This window comes from Chiloscyllium punctatum, chromosome 15 (genome assembly GCF_047496795.1).
Source record: "Chiloscyllium punctatum isolate Juve2018m chromosome 15, sChiPun1.3, whole genome shotgun sequence".
NCBI classification, from domain to species: domain Eukaryota; kingdom Metazoa; phylum Chordata; class Chondrichthyes; order Orectolobiformes; family Hemiscylliidae; genus Chiloscyllium; species Chiloscyllium punctatum.
In genome coordinates this window covers 75,643,439-75,661,445 of record NC_092753.1, presented here as the reverse complement: position 1 = coordinate 75,661,445, position 18,007 = coordinate 75,643,439, and the positions used below count along the sequence as shown (strand labels likewise).

Sequence of the window (18,007 nt, the reverse complement as noted above, 5' to 3'; positions counted from 1 at the left end):
GCTAGTGTACTTCCAATTAAACCTGTTGGACTATAACCTGGTGTTGTGTGATTTTTAACTTTGTACACCCCAGTCCAACATCGGCATCTCCAAATCATCACCTCTAATTTGAGGAGAGCACAGCTTCACTCCACATGACAAGATGTTTAATAAAACCTTTGCTGAATCTAGACCTTCTGCTACTCCCGCAGAATTCCTATCTGCGCCCTGATTGATGGCATATACCTTATGCCTTGCCCTCTGAACTGGCTCCTTTAGATACCCCTTCTCTTGCTCGAGCTGTACTCAACAATTTTGAACAGATGCAGCATGGGCTCACGAAGAGCAGGACATGCTTAACAAATCTTTTGGAATCCTATGAAGACATTACAAGCAAGGTGGACAATGGGACCCAGTAGATGTGGTGTACTTAGATTTCCAAAAAGCATTCGACAAGGTGCCAGAAAAGAGGCTGCTGCATAAGATAAAGATGCATGGTGTTACAGGTAAAGTATTAGCATGGATAGTGGATTGGTTGACTAACAGGAAATAAAGAGAGGGGATAAACGAGTGCTGTTCTGGTTGGCCATCAGTAACTCGTGGTGTGCCTCAGGAATCAGTGTTGTTCGCAATTTACATAGATAATTTGGAGTTGATGACCACATGTAGTGTGTCAAAGTTTGCAGATGACACTAAGATGAGTGGCAGAGCAAAGTGTGCAGAGGACTGTGAAACTTTGCAGAGGAACATTGATACTTTAAAATGAATGGGCAAAGGTCTGGCAGATGGATTACAATGTTAATAAGTGTGAAGTCAATCATTTTGGCAGGAATAACAATAAAAAGGATTATTACTTGAATGGTAAAAAGTTGCAGCATTCAACTATGCAGAAGGACCTGGGTGTCCTTGCACATAAACCATACAGGGTTGGTCTGCAGATACAAGTAATTAGGAAAGCAAATGGAATTTTGTCCTTCTTGATGAAGGGATTGAGTTTAAAAGCAGGGAGGTTATGTTGCAGCTGTGTACTGCGTGCAATTTTGGTCTCCTTACTTGAGAAAGGATGTACTGGCACTAACGAGGGTGCAGAGAAGGTTCGTTAGGTTGCTTCCAGAGTTGACAGGGTTGGTTTATGAGGAGAGATTAAGTACACTGGGATTATATTCATTGAAATTCAGATGAATGAGGCAGAATCTTATAGAAACATAAAATTATGAAGATTATTAGTCAAGATAGAACTAGAGAGGATATTTCCACTGGTAGATGAAACTAGGACAAGTGGGCATAGCCTGAAGATTAGAGGGAGCAGATTTAGGACTGAATTGATAAGGAACTTCTTCAGCCAGAGGGAATACTTTGCCCAGTAAAGTAGTTGACACCACTTCAGGAAATGTTTTTAAAGCTAAGATAGATTCTGTTTTGAACAATAAAGGATTTAAGGGAAACGGTGAGAGCATGGGTAAGTGGATCTGAGTCAATGAAAAGATCAGCCATGATCTCATTGAATGGCAGATGGCCTGCTCCATTTATGTTTTGTGTTTTTATGGCTCACTTGCTTACACCTGCGGCACTGGGCTTCTTGAGTCTAACATGTTGACTTCTTGTGGTCACCCCTGCTATATCGGCAGCATTCTACGACTGATACTGCAATCTGCTGAGTGCCCACTACTTTATGTGGCATCACCCAACTGTGTTGCTTCGCTGGTAGCCAACTCCATTGAGATAGCAATTTTGAAACCTGCCTTGAAATCCAAGTCTCTCCTTGTTGATGGCTGTTGTTGGATGGCTTTGTGTCAGAGGCCACAAACCAAACAGATCTGCAAGACTCCTTGGAGGAACCCTTTGTATTTGCAATGTTCCGCTAACCTCTTTAAGGGGGCCACAAATTGGAGACTGGATGCCCCTTCATGGTTTTTCAAAATGGAAATGTTCTATGATCAGTGGTTTTGGGTACAAAATAACTTTCCAACACTGCATAATTCTCGGTATGTTTTCTATGGGTTTCTCTGTACCAGATTCATCAGAATCATGAAGATTTTATTTCCAGTACTCAAGAAAACCAGTACCATTATGTCTTCAGAAACATGGGTCCCCCTTAAGTAAGCATTACAAAGAATCTAACTTTCTTCTCTTCATCAAATGGTCCCAATCTGGCCCACCATTTTGTTTCCCTGCTGGTGGGAACTTTTCCAGCCAGTTGAGTGTAGTAGCTGTTTGCAATCAGAGTTCCCCTCAGTAAACACTCCCACATGGGCCTCTCCCTCACCAACTATGCTCATGTACCATTCTTCCCTGGTGTGGTTCACAGGCCAAGTCCCCTTGTGAAGGCTCTCCACGAAGATTTTGGTAAGTTTTTGGGTGAGTACTCCCCTCTTCAGCCATCAGCTATGGCCTGAGTCCCGCCATGACCATTGCTCTTGGATCACTCTCTGGTGCATGCTGTTCTTCCCTAACTTCGACCATAGCCTGATTCCCCTCACAACTGCTTCCTTTAATGTTAAGTTCACAATCCTGCTCCGTTTTCAAAGTCCAGGCGAATGCATTCCCCCTGTACCCCCAATGAAAACGGGATGTTTTTTACAAAATGCATTTGGAATTGTTGGAATATAACATTGCAAGCGTGAAGTTACTGCATAATGCAGTGTTTAATATGAAGTTAATTAAAACAGGTTAACATGTCTTTTTTACTGTTGGTCAATACAGTCATATTGTGCATGAAACTCAAATAAGTATTTCAATATACTCGCAGATTACTCAAAATTAAAAAGTAATTATAAACTGGGGTAATCTTACTTCTAACAAGGGGATTTCAAAATTGCACCCAATTTCACTTTGAATGAAATGACGTATAAATATTGTAGAATGTATATAATTAAACAGTAGCTTGCATGGATCAAAACTATACAATACAGCTTTATTTTTCAGATTAATATGATCACACATTTCCAAAACAAGAGAACCATAATTAAAACAATTCCATGATGACAGTTATGGACCAAGGTGAAATGGTTAGAGACTGCACTTTAAACTTTAATTAGAAACAATAATTATAATCAACAGTTAAATTTTACATAGGATATATCTTACAAGTGATAATTTTGATTAATTGCAATTTTTATCTTTTATGCACAGCTTAGGACCAAGAATTGAAATTAAAGTTCAGAAGTTAGAACAATGAATAACATAAAATATTTGACAAACATGAGCTAAGGTTTGAATTTAGACAACAAACAAAGTCAGCATACAACCAGACATGGGAAGAAAGAAAACAACTTCCTCAAAGATTGCTTGTAATGAATTAATTCTACGAGAGTAGACATCTGCCATCTGCTGATACCTTCAATATGAGGCCTCTATATTATAAATTTTGAAAGTCATACTTGTCAGAATTATTCTTTATTCTGCAATGATTCTATCTTTTCTTCAACAGCAGCAAGTCTTGCGAGCATTAGATTCAGCACAGTTTGTGACTGTTGGAAGGAAAATTCTCTCATAAGGTTCAGCAATATAAAAATAACAAAGAGCAACATCCAGAAATTAAAGCAGCATTATTTCTTGTCACAGAAATTAACTATTTGAGAAACTGATACTAAAAGAATAATCTAAAATTAAACTGAATGAAAATCTGTGCATATCAATAGGAATATTCCTTTGGTTTTTGTACAGTACCTGTGATAGTATACGTTTACCCCTAAAGGTTAACTGATCATTTAGTTTTTTAGGTGATACAAAGAAATAGTAATTAGAAGAATCCTTTGCCAAGTTAAACTTTATTACTAAACAGATGCAATTAATGTCTAACACAATAAAATGCAAGTTCCAAATGCATATTGTAGAACCTGAATTTCAAAATTATTCCTCAACAATCTAATTTGAAAATAATGTGAATCATTTTAAAAAAAGTAACTCTGATAGAAAAGCAAAATTTAAGTTCAAATCAACAAAAATAATCTACTGAAGATAACCTTAAGCTGAATATCCAATCACATCAGAAACTACCTTTGTCAATTCTTCAAGAACTTCAACTTGAGTTTCTAGGACGACTGGCTTTTTCTTCTCATCTACAAATTCTGCTTTCATGGTGGAGCCAAGGACATAACTAATAAAATGAAGCAAAGATGATCATGTACAATTTGATAAACAAAATGGAATGTTCTTCATGGATACTGAGTTATCTTTGACACAGTTGCAACATTCTAGCTTAAATCCAGGGTTAAGAACCAGAGATGAACAACATGCTATTAGGTAGGTCAGTAGAAAGGAAAAAATTTATAACATCTTTCAGACATGACATTAACCAGACTGTGATAAGAAACATTGGTTAGACCACTTTTGGAAAACTGCATGCAATTCTGATCTCCCTGCTATAAGGAGGATGTTGTGAAACTTGAAAGGATTTACAAGGATGCTCTCAGGGATCGAGGCTGAATAGGCCTGGGGGGAGTGGGGGAGCTTGGACTGTGGTGCCATGTGGTCCGCGCGAGGGCTATAAATGTAATTTCACTGAGAAGATGCAAAAAAAAGAGAAATGCTGAAATAAAGGTTGTATTAATATTTGGGTTGGAAAAAAGAAAGTTTCAATGTAAATTGTGCCATGTTGACAGTCTTTGATGTTTAAAACTTTTGGTTTGGTAAAATGCTGGTTCAGAAAATCCTTTTAAGTAACTGTTTTGCCTTGTTTGAATAGGATCTCAATTCAATGTGTTTTATGAGCTATGTAATGGGGCAGATTTTGTTTTTACATTGAAACTGTACAACAATTGCTTGAAAAGTGAAGGAGCTAACAACAACACTTTGTCAGTGGGCTTCCTACGGACATTAAATCACGTGAGCTTTGTTACCTTTCGATCATTTAAGGGATATGAAGGTTTACTGATCAAGCTCACATCACAATAGCCAGTCGGCTTTGTTACATTTAACAGCAAGCAGGAGCAGAAACAGCAAAGAATGCTGCATTCACCTAGCCTGCAGCTGCAGCTGCTGCACTGCACACTCAGATGCACTGGTATCCTCCATCTGAAGCATCTTCCGAACAATACAAGTCTAGTCAGCTTTAAGTATTTAACTGCCCTTACCCAAGAATTCAGATTTCTCCGTGGAGTGCTGTGCAAGGTCAGATGGAATTTTGTTTTCAAGTTGGACTTTACTGAAGGAGAATTTAGAGAACTGACTCGTTTCCACTCGACTTGGAGGGGATGGAGTGGTCACTAAGGACTGTGGATTTAAGAACTTTACTGGTGAATTCTTTCCACATGGAATGATTCTTCAAATTCTATTTATTGTAATAGACTAATAATTTTGTTGTTATAATAATTATATGCTGTGTCAATAATTTGCTTAAATATTGGCTGTCAGAGTCTTATGAAAGCTGGTAGTGCCATCTAGGTGGTTATCATGAAATGATAATGGAAGGAATGAGAATGTGTATAGGGTATGAGCAGGTAGGGAAAGAGCTAAGTTTTGTGAAACAAAAGGTTCAGGATGTAGGTTTGCTCGCTGAGCTGGAAGGTTCAATTTCAGACGTTTCATCACCATACTAGGTAACATCTTCAGTGAGCCTCCAGATGAAGTATTGCTGATGATTCCTGCTTTCTAGTTACATGTTTGGGATTCTTTGGGTTGGTGATGTCATTTCCAGTTTTTTCTCAGGGGTAGTAAATTGTGTCCAATTCAATGTGTTTGTTCAGAGTTCCAGTTGGAATGCCATGCTTCTAGGAATTCTCATGTCTGTCCAACCTGACCATGCCGACCAGATATCCCAACCCAATCGAGTCCCACCTGTCATCACCTGGCCCATATCCCTCCAAACCCTTCCTATTCATATACCATTCCAATTGCCTCTTAAATGTTGCAATTGTACCAACCTCCACCACTTCCTCTGGCAGCTCATTCCACACCCGTACCACCCTCTGTGTGAAAAAGTTGCCCGTGGGTCTCTTTTATATCTTTCCCCTCTCACCCTAAACTTGTGCCCTCTAGTTCTGGACTCCCCGACCCCAGGGAAAAGACTTTGCCTATTTACCCTATCTATGTCCCTCAATTTTGTAAACCTCTATAAGGTCACCCTTCAGCCTCCAACGCTCCAGGGAAAATAGCCCTAGCCTGTTCAGCCTCTCCCTGTAGCTCAAATCCTCCAACCCTGGCAACATCGTTGTAAATCTTTTCTTGTAAACCCTTTCAAGTTTCACAACATCTTTCCGATAGGAAGGAGACCAGAATTGCACGCAATATTCCAACAGTGGCCTAACCAATGTCCTGTACAGGCACACCATGACCTCCCAACTCCTGTAATCAATACTCTGACCAATAAAGGAAAGCATACCAAACGCCTTCTTCATTATCCTATCTACCTGCGACTCCACTTTCAAGGAGCTATGAATCTGTATGTAAAGATACTAGTGAGAGAGGGTCATGTTGTTTTGCGACTAGTTGATGTTCATGTATCCTGGTGGCTAGTTTTCTGCTTGTTTGTCCAATGTAGTGTTTGTTACAGTCCTTGCACAGTATCTTGTAAAAGACATTAGTTTTGCTTGTTGACTGTATAGGGTCTTTCAAGTTCAGTAGCTACTGTTTTTAAGTGTGTTGGTGGGTTTATGGGCTACCACTCAGACCCCTTGGCATCAAATGCCCACCAACCAGCTCAGCAAGCAAACCTACATCCAGAACCTCAACCTGAGCTACATATCTTCTCAAAACTTGCTAACAAAATGATCAGCTGAGCATGACTCAGATCATATAACTTGCAGTTAACAATGGGGTGCTGGAGGCAAGGGTGATGTGTTGACAAGGTGGAAAAGCATTCCTATGTAGAGCCATTTAACAAGATGGGGAAGCACTCAGTATGTAAAGTCAGTTAACAGGTTGAAAAGTATTCATTATGTTAAGCCAGTTATTCATTGTATAACACCAGATGGCTTAATCGCTACTATTGAACTTGCTGATTGTAACGGTCACCCAATTAATATGTATGTTGCCTTATCTGGGTGCTCCTCCCTGTAAAGTAACTATATAATTCACTAATAAACTGCTGTTCATGAAAAGACCGAGAATTCATGTCTCTGCACGTGGGCAATCGTTCTCCCTCCAGGGTCAGAATAAAGACGAAGGAGGTAAAACTATACTGTGTCTTTGAGCGTTTTGCTTTGACTGAGGGGAGAAACGGGATGACAGAACCAGCTTGTAGGGGAAACATGCTACTCTCAATATTATTTGTTTAACACAATGTAAAAAGACTAGGGAATGAAAGCAAAGTTCCTACGCTTAGGCTCTCTGGGTTTAGTTAGGTACTGTCCCCAAGAGAGTGTGCATGCAGATTCCACATCATACAACCAGAAACCCTACTTGCAAATGTATGGTTTATCTAACTTGATTTTGGGATTCATACAGATGGCAAAGGTTTTCTTTCTTATCGCAGACTGTAGGTATATACATTTATCAGAATAACCACTAACTGAACAATTTGATTAATACTAATCTCCTGCCTTTTCCCTGTATAGCTACACAACATTTCTCTTCAAATAATCATCTAGTGTTGAGTGCCCAAATTTAACATGGCTCCACCACACTTCTGGGCAACGTATTCTAGTCTTGAAGAACTCATGTTATCCAGATATTTCCTAATCAGTCTATTCAGAGATTTTTATTACACGATTATGGGGACAGGTGGGATTTGAACCCAGGTCTCTTGGATCAGAGGTTAGGGTCATTACCTGTGTCACAAGAGCTCTGTATTTTATGTTTTTTGTAAAACTAGATAGATTTTATATGGGAAAGTGGTTCATTAAGATCTTGTTTGTGATACACAAACTTGCCTTTCAATATAGGCTACGGACAAGCAGTATACATTCCGTTTGTAGTCAAGGTGGACTGGAGTGCAATGATACATTCTACCCAGCAACAGAGAGCAGCCACTACAGGATAATAACACATAAATGCTGTAAAGAAAGAAAAATAAAGTTATTACAGATATGAATTACATAAATATTGATGAACAAACATGCAAATTAGAAGCAAGAGATATTTAATTTCATAAGTTTATGATTAATTAAGGCTTCAATTCAACTTTGTCTACCACCTTTACTCTTTGATTATTGATTGTCAGACAAGTCAATCAAATTCAGGCTTAAAAATATTTAAGAGCCACACCTCCATTGATCTCTGAAGAAGAGAATTCCACAGATTAATGACCCTCTGAGAAAGAAATAGAATCACATTTGCACCTTAAATGGAAGGCCCTTATTCTGAAGGTTCCCTTAGTTCCAATGTCTCCCATAAAGGGAAACATACTTTTGTCGATTTTTAAAAGTCCCAAGGATCTTGTATGTTTCAATAAGATCACTTATCATTCTTGTAATCTCTAATGAATACAGGCTCAATGTTTCCTAATAAGATAATCCTACATCCCAGAAATCAGTTGAACAAACCTTCTCGGAGCTGCTTCTAATACAATAAGATCCTTTGTGAGTAAGGAGTCCAAAATTGTGCACAGTATTCACAATGTGGTCTCATCAAAACCCTATATAACTCTTGCATAACCTCCATACATTTATACTATTCCCCTTTCAATGAACAATTTTCCATTTCCTTTCAGAACTACTTGCTGTGCTTGCATGCTAACTTGGTTAATCACATACAAGGATTCCTCCGTACCATCGAGTTCTACAGTCTTTCTCCAGTCAAGTAACTAATATTCTATTCTTCCTGCCCAAATTAACAAATTTACATCTTTCCACATTATAATCCACCTGCCAAGTTTGTGCCCATCCACCAATCCAACCTCGTTGCAGACTCCTAAGTCCTTTTCACAAATTACTCTTACCTATCTTGTGTCATCAGAAAATTTAGCTACCCGACATTCAGTTCCTTCAAGTTATTAATGTGAACTGTAAATAAGTGAAGCCCCATCACTCATTATTAATTCTGACACTTCACTCGTTAACGCTGGCTAAGGTGAAATGATCCAATTTTCCATAATGTCCATTCTGTTAGTTAACTAATCCTTTATCCATGATAATGTTATCTCGTACACCATGAACTCTCACTTGCATCGTAACCTTTGGTGTGGCACAGTATAAAAAGCATTTTGGAAACCCAAGTACACCACATCCATAATGCTCCCTTTAGCCAGGTTGGTAGTTACTTCCTCAAAAGAACTGTAATAATAACGCAAGTTAAAGACCAGCTGGACCATCAAGCCAATCATGTTCCAGTATGATTTCTGCATATTACCTAATTCCTACACTTACTTATCACATTAGCTCTTAGAAGAAACAAACAGAACATTTAGTGCATCTCATCTAAACATGCTGGCAATATATTCCAAAAGTCTAACATCCTGTGTGAAAATGGGACCTAATATTTAAATGTGACACTTGTAGAATTTTTACTTGTTCCTCCTCATTCTCCCTAAACTATCCAACATGAATAGATATCCACAATTCACAAAGATTGACTAATCCTTTTATTATTTAAGGCTTTGAATCAAATTTCCTTGAAAACTGCACTTTTATAGTTCAATTACCCAATTTTCTAAACCTATGATCAGAGAAAGGCTTGAAGAGGACTCAATCTAGCAGTGCTCTTTTGAACCATTTTTTAAGGTTCCGACCACCTACCATATAAAGCCATCAAAAGTAGATATAGTATTTTAAAAAAAGATGTCTCATGAAACCTGATAAAAAATTATTGCCTAACGTTTCTCTATGAAAAAAAGGGACACAAAATGCAAATAAAAAGTAGCGGTGCAGAAAAGACAGACATTCAGAAATGAAAACTTATAAAAGGTTTGTAAAAGTTTTCTAAAAAGGCAAATAGCACAAATAATAAAAAATTTATTGAATCAATAGTTAGGCAAGCTAGAGTGAATGGACAAATTTTAAAAAGTTCATAGGATGACAGCAGTGCTTCAGAGTGAAAGGACAAACCTTTAGAAGAGAGAGGAGATGGAATTTCTTGAGCGAGAGGGTAGGAAATCTGCAGAAAGCTTTAGACGGCAAGTCATTGAGTGGATTTAAGACAGCGATAGAAAAGTTCTTGATTTGCAAGGGTATCAAAAGTTGTGGAGAGAGGGCAAGAGAGTGGGGTTGAGAAACATAACAGCCATGATTAGTGCAGCAGACTCGATGGGCTGAATGGCATCATTCTACTGGTATTTGATATGGTCTTTGTGCCGGAAAGAGAGCATTTATTATTCATTGGTGCCTTGCTTTTGTTTAGATTACTCATTTTTTAAAAAAGATTTTGTAGATTGGTTATTGTCATTTGTACAGGATGTGTGATAATTTGTTCAGGAACCCCAGACACTCGACTCATCCAGTTCTAGAAACTGATATTTTATTCTCAAGTTCATCCACAAAGAATAAAATATTGCATCCTTTACAGTATTTGAATTAATTTGCAGAATTGTATTTCTAATCCATTGTCACAAAGAAGTGACTGTACATCTATCAATGGATATACACAAAAGTTATTACCTATATTCACTGGCATCCTAAAAACAAAAGCAATGAGCACATTTTCAAAAAGATCTGAACAAAAGAAATGACCCCACTTTCCCCCTCCTCCTAGCCAAATCTAAAAAGTGTGTTCTTGGGTCAAGTGTGCCCTCTGTGACCAGTATTGGGGCAAAAAGTAAAAGTCTGAACTTCATAGAAATTTGAAGGATTATAACATGTGGACATACAGCAAACATACATTTAGCACACAGCCTCACTGGAATGAAATGAAAACCTTTTTCCATATAGGAAAATTCTATGTTAAGAAAATTAGAGCACTGCTCAGTAAAATAAATACCATGTAACAGGGAATGAGTGTTATTTTGTTCATAGCTAGCCTATCAGGCCCATGTTCTGAACGTTCTGACTTATTGATGCCATAAGAAAGGTCACATAGGTTTCAGTTTAAAAGTTACTTGCAACATCCATCAAACTCTACAAATAGAATATATCTGCATGGATTTTGCAGTCAAAGGCAAACAAAGGACTCACAATTTATTAGGCAAAAAGCTGCCCAGATATTTTAGTGGATTTTTTTTTTAACGCAGCAGAGTCATAGAAACGTACAGAAAAGAAACAGAACTTCAGTCCAATTCATCCATGCTGACTAGGTATCCCAAGTTAATCTAGTCCCATTTGACTGCAATTGATCCATATTCCTCGAAACCCTTTTTCATAAACCCATCCAGATGCCTTTTAAAAGATTATAATTTTACCAGCCTCCATCACTTCCTCTGGCAGTTCATTCCGTACACACCACCTTCTGAGTGAAACAGTTGCCTCTTAGACCCTTTTAAATCTTTTCCCTCTCACCTTTAAAACAACACCCTCTAGTTTTGGACTTCCCTACCCCAGGGAAATGACTTCGTCTATTTACTTTATCCAAGCCCCTCATGATTTTATAAACCTCTAGAAGATCACCTCTCTGACACTCCAGGTAAAACACCCTGCCTACTCAGCCTGCCCCTATAGCTCAAACCCAGCAACTCTGGCAACATCCTTGTAAATCTTTTCTGAACTCTTTCAACTTCCACAACATCCTTCCTGTAGTAGGGAGGTCCGAATTGAATGCAATATTCTGAAAATGGCCTAACCAATGTGCTGTACAACCACAAGACCACCTCCCAACTCCTATACTCAATGTACTGACCAATAAAGGCAAATATACTAAACGCTTTCTTCACTATTCAATTTACCTGCGACTTCACTCTCAAGGAACTATGAGCCAACATTCAAGGTCTTGTTGTTCAGCAACACTCCGTAGGACCTTAAATGTATAAGTCCTGTCCTGATTTGCCTTTCCAAAATGTAGCACCTCACATTTGTCTAAATTAAACTCCACCTGATTAAAATCCCATTGTACTCTGAGATAACCTTGCTTGCTATTCACTACAGCTCCAATTTTGGTATCACCTGCAAACTTGCTAACCATAGCTCAAAGCAATTGGACATCTATTTTACTGAGGCACTCTATGGTGGATCTGGGACTAGCTTGAAGAGCATATCTCCAGGAAACTAAACAGTTCCTACTGAGGCACACAGTACTAGAAGGTACAAGCTTGAATTTTGTATTAAAAAAGTCAAATCATGTAGAGAGGGGAAAAGAAAAATGGAATTAAGAGACAGAGATAAGGCCAAAAGAAAAAATAATCTTTCCAAAAATAATTTCAAACAATTAAAGTCTAAATGTAATCTAAGGGACATGCTTATAAAAGTACATTCTAACTGCTAGAAAAGTTATTTGATAGAATGAAAATATTCTCTGTAGGGAAGCCACAAAAAAAATCATTTTTTCTTAATTTATCTTCAACAATGAGTTCAAAAATCTGCAATCATGAGTATACTTACCAACCAGACTCATCTGCAGTGTCTACCTTCTGTTCTTTGTCTACTTTGATATTTTTAGTAACACCTATAGAAGAGCAACAGGTTATCAGCTTAGGAGTTCAAAATTCAGACACAATGATTAGTCACCCACACTCAAGACCACGTTCTTTGTGTGTTCAACTACTTAAAATACTTAAGATCAGAATAAGTGGATCTATCTTCAAAAGAGGATAAAATGTAATTTATAACCTTGTAGTACCTCACCTTAATAACATATTCCAGGACATAGAGTAGCCTGTCAGGGATTAGAAGACTATGGTCCAGACAAAAATCACGCAAAGTAATAACTTAAAACATCCAAAACAAATATTAAGCTTCATAAGATCTGACATACAAATGCAGAAATCCATTCTACTATGGCTTAACCAACAGCTATAATAAAGGTTCAAAGTAATTTCAACAGTGCTTACGTGAATGATGTCCTACTTGCAAAGTTATATGTTTTATTGGCTTTTTCAGTTGGTCAACCCAACAGTACAATGGTCATTATCCGATGTAATCATCACTCGGTGTACTGTACATGACTTTTCCCTGCCCCTGCTACACTGTAAGACTCAGTCAAATTAGCAAAGACTTTACAAGGCCCATTTTTGTTTGTGCTTTTATCAAGTCTTTATCTATTCAATTGCGTAAAAAGTATATTAATAAATAACAGCAGATTAATTATGTGGATAGTAAAATAAATAGTGGAGCTGTTTTGCAATGACAACAAATTGGAAGATCAGCAGCACATCAAGCCCTCACTAAAGATTGCGACTGTACCTGAAAATCAGGACTTCAAATGAAATGACTTAAACCATTTTCCATTAAAATCAATACAAAAGCTGCAATTAGGTTGAAAACTTTCCTTGTTAAAGAAACTAAACACCACAACTAGCAAAGTAAAATAATCAACATTATAAAATTCCTACAATGGTAAGTGAAATAACGTGAAATAAATGTACAAATACAGAATATTTAGTGCTTCCTGCTCCTCAAATCATCTAGTCACTAGAGATCCCTCCTTTCTCTGACTTACAGCTGCTCGCCCTCCTCAAATAATGTTTCACCAAATCTACCACTCCCTGGCTGTCCTTGTACCTATTCACTCCACTGTCCTTGCATTCCTGCACAAAATCTCAATTTAATACCTGAAGTAAGAGGTTACGAAAGTGCTGATGGGACAAAAAGAGTGAGCGGGGAGCTTTCTAATCCATGCTTTAAAACAAAATTCCTGTTCACTGCTTCAGTCTTTCTGAATAAAGGTTGTAAAGGTGAACAGTGCCAGCAAGTGGCAGGTGGAGCAGCTTTGGCTGCAGGTTGTAACAGCCCAGCTCAGCATTTCTGCACTAATACAACCTAGATTCCCACAAAACAAAAATTAGAAATTGCTGGTAAAGCTCAGATCAGGCAGCATCTGTAGAGAGAAATAAGAGTTAATATTTTGCATCAAGTGGCCCTTCCTCAAAACGGATTGTAGCTAGGAAAGAGTCAGTTTATATTTAGTGGGCAGCATGGTGGCACAGTGGTAGCACTGCTGCCTCACAGCGCTAGAGACCCAGGTTCAATTCCCACCTCAGGCGACTGACTGTGTGGAATTTGCACATTCTCCCCGTGTCTGCGTGGGTTTCCTTCGGGTGCTCCGGTTTCCTCCCAGTCCAAAAAATGTGCAGGGTAGGTGAATTGGCCATGCTAAATTGCCCGTAGTGTTACGTAAGGGTAAATGTAGGGGTATGGGTGGGTTGCGCTTCGGCGGGGCGGTGTGGACTTGTTGGGCCGAAGGGCCTGTTTCCACACTGTAAGTAATCCAATCTATCACTTGTTCTTCCGCCCTTGCCCCTTCTGACCATGCAACATTGTGATTGGGTCCTCCTTGTTCTCACTTTTCATCCCACCAGCCTCTGCATTGACAGGATCATTCTCTGCCATTTCAGACAACTCCAGCAGAATGCTACCACCAAACACATCTTCCCCGCACTCCTCCTGCCTACCTTTCGGAGGGATTATTCCTTCTGAGGCATCCTAGTGCATTCCTCGACCCCCATTTCTCACGGCAACTTCTCATGTAACTGCAGAAGGTGCAGCACCTGCCCCTTCACCACCTCCCTGCTCACCATCCAAGGGCCTAAACAGTCTTTTTAGGTGGAGCAGCCTTTCACTTGTGTCTCCTCCGATCTTGTGTATATTATCTGCTGTTCCCCAATGTGGCCTAGTCGCCACTGGAGAAACAAAACACAGACAGGCTGACTGCTTTGCAGAACAGATTAGAGTGGTGCTGGAAAAGCACAGCAGTCCAGGCAGCATCCGAGGAACAGGAAAATTGACTTTTCCGGCAAAAGCTCTTCATCAGGACTGCTTTGAAGAACATCTCAGATCTGTGTGCAAGCATGACCCAACTTTCCCATATCTGCTCATTTTAAGTGTCCTGCTCACATGCCCACTTGTCTGTCATTGACATGCTGTGATGTTCCAGTGAATCACAGCACAAATTGGAGCAGCAACATCTCCTCTTCGAACTAGGCAGTTTACAGCTTTCTATATTGAATTCAACATCTTCAAATTGTGATTCCATTCCTTAGGTTGAATGTGGTTGAGGATCTGTCAACTGCAGTGGGCAGGAAACCACTAACGGCAGAAGGAAGATATGTCAGCAGCACTGTTTTAGAAGATACATCATCTGAACAGATATGAAGTAGGCAGAAGAACTGGGAGAGGACAGAATCCTTGCAGTATGTGGGGTGGGAAGAGCAGTAGTGAAGGTAGTTATGAAAGTTAGGACATAGGAGAGCTCAAGCCCTAAAGTTATTGAACTTGATACTGAGTGCACAAGGCTGCAGTGCCCCTTAGTGGAAAATGAGGTGCTGTTCTTCCAGCTTGTGCTGAGCTTCGTTGGAGCGCTGTAGCAAGCCTCAGACAGAGACACTGCAAAGGGAACATGGTGGTGTGATAAAGTAGAAGTTAACTGGAAGCTCTGCTTTTTTTTGCAGACAGTCCCCATTAATAGCTATTCATCCTCCTAGCCAGATCATTATCCATGCCTTTGTCTGTCCAACTGTTCTTTTCATTTTGGGCTCTATCCACACCTATCATTTACTCCTTACCCTCTCCCCCCACTCCATCTTCTGCATATAAACTGAAATTCTCCTAGCTACCATCAGTTCTGAGGAAGGGTCACTCAATCTGAAACATTAACTCTGATTTCTGTCCACAGATGCTGCTAGACCTTCTGAGCATTTCCAGCAATCTGTTATTGTTTCCTATTCAGAGCATCCATAGTTCTTTTGATTATTGTCTAGACTCCCACAAACCTAGAGCTCCAGCATCAGTTAAGGAATGTCGTAGGTGGTTCAGCATAAGAATGGATCAAGGACAGGGAGTGGCTACAAATCAGAGGATCATGGATGGAGAGAAGCCACACATCAGTGGACATGTGCAGGGAAGGAAAAGATAGGAGTGTGGCACTAAGTAACAGAATTGGTCTAGATACGATAAGCTGAATGGTCTCCACGTGCAGTGTAACAACTGTGATTAGAAAGTGAGTGGATGCTTCAAAATTGTTTTTCATTTGACAGAATTGGTACAATGTTGAATTGAATCCCACTATGCTCACTAAAATTAGAGCTTGTTAACATACTATGATGAAAATAAAACAATGTCAAACATTTGACGTACAGTATAAACTGTCACTTTTTCTTCAATTTCCACATCATAAAAGGAATTCCAACAGAAATAAAATCACCCAACCACTCTCTTTACTGAATAAAATTACTAACTCACCTGTTTCAATAACTTGCTTAGATTTATTTTATTAAAATCTCTGAATTTTAAACACTTAAAAATATTTAACCCTCTATACACCAATTTAAAAACTTAAAAGTTTCCCCAAAGATCCAACTTCTGGCATTATTACAGGAAATCTCTCCAGCACTCCCTGTGGACTGGACATTTAAAACTAATGTTCCCTTTGTCCTCCACTTTGCTCGTTCACCTTCTAATCAGCCCTCTGCCCCTATCCCACAACTCCCTCTCTGATTCTCGCCATCTTGTCCATTCCCTCAGAAACATTCTTCTGCCACCAACATCCCACTCACCCCCAAACACACCCAGATCCCCACGACCCAAAGTCCCCCTCCCAAAACACACCAAGATTGCTCCCTTCCCCATCGCATTCAGAGCTCTTCACCGAGTCCCCTCCTCTCTCAACAGACCTGGTTCACCCCATCAAATCCAGAGGCCCACCCTCCAAAACACACTCCACCTGCAACACGCCCAGATCCCCCCTCCCCCAACGCACCCAGATCCCCCAGACCCCCCTCCCCCAAAGCGCCCAGATCCCCCCTCCCCCAACACGCCCAGATCCCCCCTTCCCCAACACATCCAAACCCCCAGGCCCCCCTCCCCCAAACCCCCCCCTCCCCCAACACATCCAAACCCCCCAGGCCCCCCTCCCCCAACACATCCAAACCACCCCCCCAACACATCCAAACGACCCTCCCTCCCCCAGATCCCCCAGACCCCCCCTCCCCCAACAAGCCCAGATCCCCCCTCCCCCAACACATCCAAACCCCCCAGGCCCCCCTCCCCCAGACCCCCCCTCCCCCAACACATCCAACCCCCCCCCCCCCCCACCCCGGCCTCCCTCCCTCCCCCAGATCCCCCAGACCCCCCCTCCCCCAACACGCCCAGATCCCCCCTCCCCCAACACATCCAACCCCCCCCCCCCACCCCGGCCTCCCTCCCTCCCCCAGATCCCCCAGACCCCCCCTCCCCCAACACGCCCAGATCCCCCCTCCCCCAACACGCCCAGATCCCCCCTCCCCCAACACATCCAAACCCCCCAGGCCCCCCTCCCCCAGATACCCTACTCCCCCCAACCCATCCAGTTCCCCCATCCACCCTAATCCCACTTCACCCAGAGCCCCCCTCCACTCACTGCTCAGGTAGATCATGTCCTCCTTCGGGTTTGCTCCGACCCAGGCCAGCGAGTCTCCCACCGGCAGCCGACACTGGGAGCAGAGGAACACGACCGGCAAATCCCCGCTGATGAAAGTACCCGAATCCCTGTGGTCCGCTTCATCGTCCGTTACCAGATCCACCGTCACTCCCGCCATCTTTCAAACCGTCCACCAGGACCACATTGAGCAGGCGCAGTGAACGTCAGGTCGCCGGCTACACGCCTGCGCACAAAGCCATCGTTGAACGTACACTTACGCGTGCGCAGTTCCTTAACAGAGTATCTAGTTTCTGTAGGTTGAAGTTTGTTTGAAATTAAAGAGCAATTTTAGATGTTCCACCCACATCCCATTCCAGTGGCACCTAGTCAGGAGGAGGGTAATGTCATGATAAAACACAATGTCAGCTGGTCAAATAGTTCTGGACCTGAAATTAGGTTAGATTCCCTACAGTGTGCGAACAGACCATTTGCCCTGACCAGTCCACAACACACCAACCCTTCAAACAGTAACCCACTCAGACCCATTTCCCTCTGACTAATGCACCTAACACTATGGGCAACTTAGCATGACCAATCGACCTGACCTGCACATCTTTGGATTGTGGGAGGAAATCAGAGCACCTGGACACAGACACAGGGACACACACAGACACAGGGACAATGTGCAAACTCCACACAGTCACCTGAAGCTGGAATCAAACCCAGGTCCATTGTG

At 40.9% G+C, this 18,007-nt stretch overlaps 1 protein-coding gene across 1 annotated transcript; it reads right to left on the bottom strand.

Annotated features, from left to right (window-relative positions):
- Positions 1-2,872: 2,872 nt before the first annotated feature.
- mis18a (MIS18 kinetochore protein A) lies at positions 2,873-17,492 on the bottom strand. Its single transcript, XM_072585494.1, has 5 exons — positions 17,272-17,492; positions 12,321-12,384; positions 7,791-7,913; positions 3,979-4,078; positions 2,873-3,449 (listed from the first exon to the last, which is right to left on the bottom strand). Exons 1-5 carry the CDS (start codon positions 17,447-17,449, stop codon positions 3,369-3,371), a joined length of 546 nt encoding a protein of 181 aa, XP_072441595.1. The 5' UTR covers positions 17,450-17,492; the 3' UTR covers positions 2,873-3,368.
- Positions 17,493-18,007: the final 515 nt, after the last annotated feature.

Bases quoted from the DNA above. Each gene is read 5' to 3' on its own strand.
- mis18a (XM_072585494.1), bottom strand. From the start codon at position 17,449: ATGGCGGGAGTGACGGTGGATCTGGTAACGGACGATGAAGCGGACCAC. The intron at 12,385-17,271 runs GTGAGTGGAGGG...GCTCTTCTATAG, and splicing joins GGACATGATCTACCTGAGCA to GTGTTACTAAAAATATCAAA. The intron at 7,914-12,320 runs GTAAGTATACTC...CTTTCTTTACAG, and splicing joins ACTGCAGATGAGTCTGGTTG to CATTTATGTGTTATTATCCT.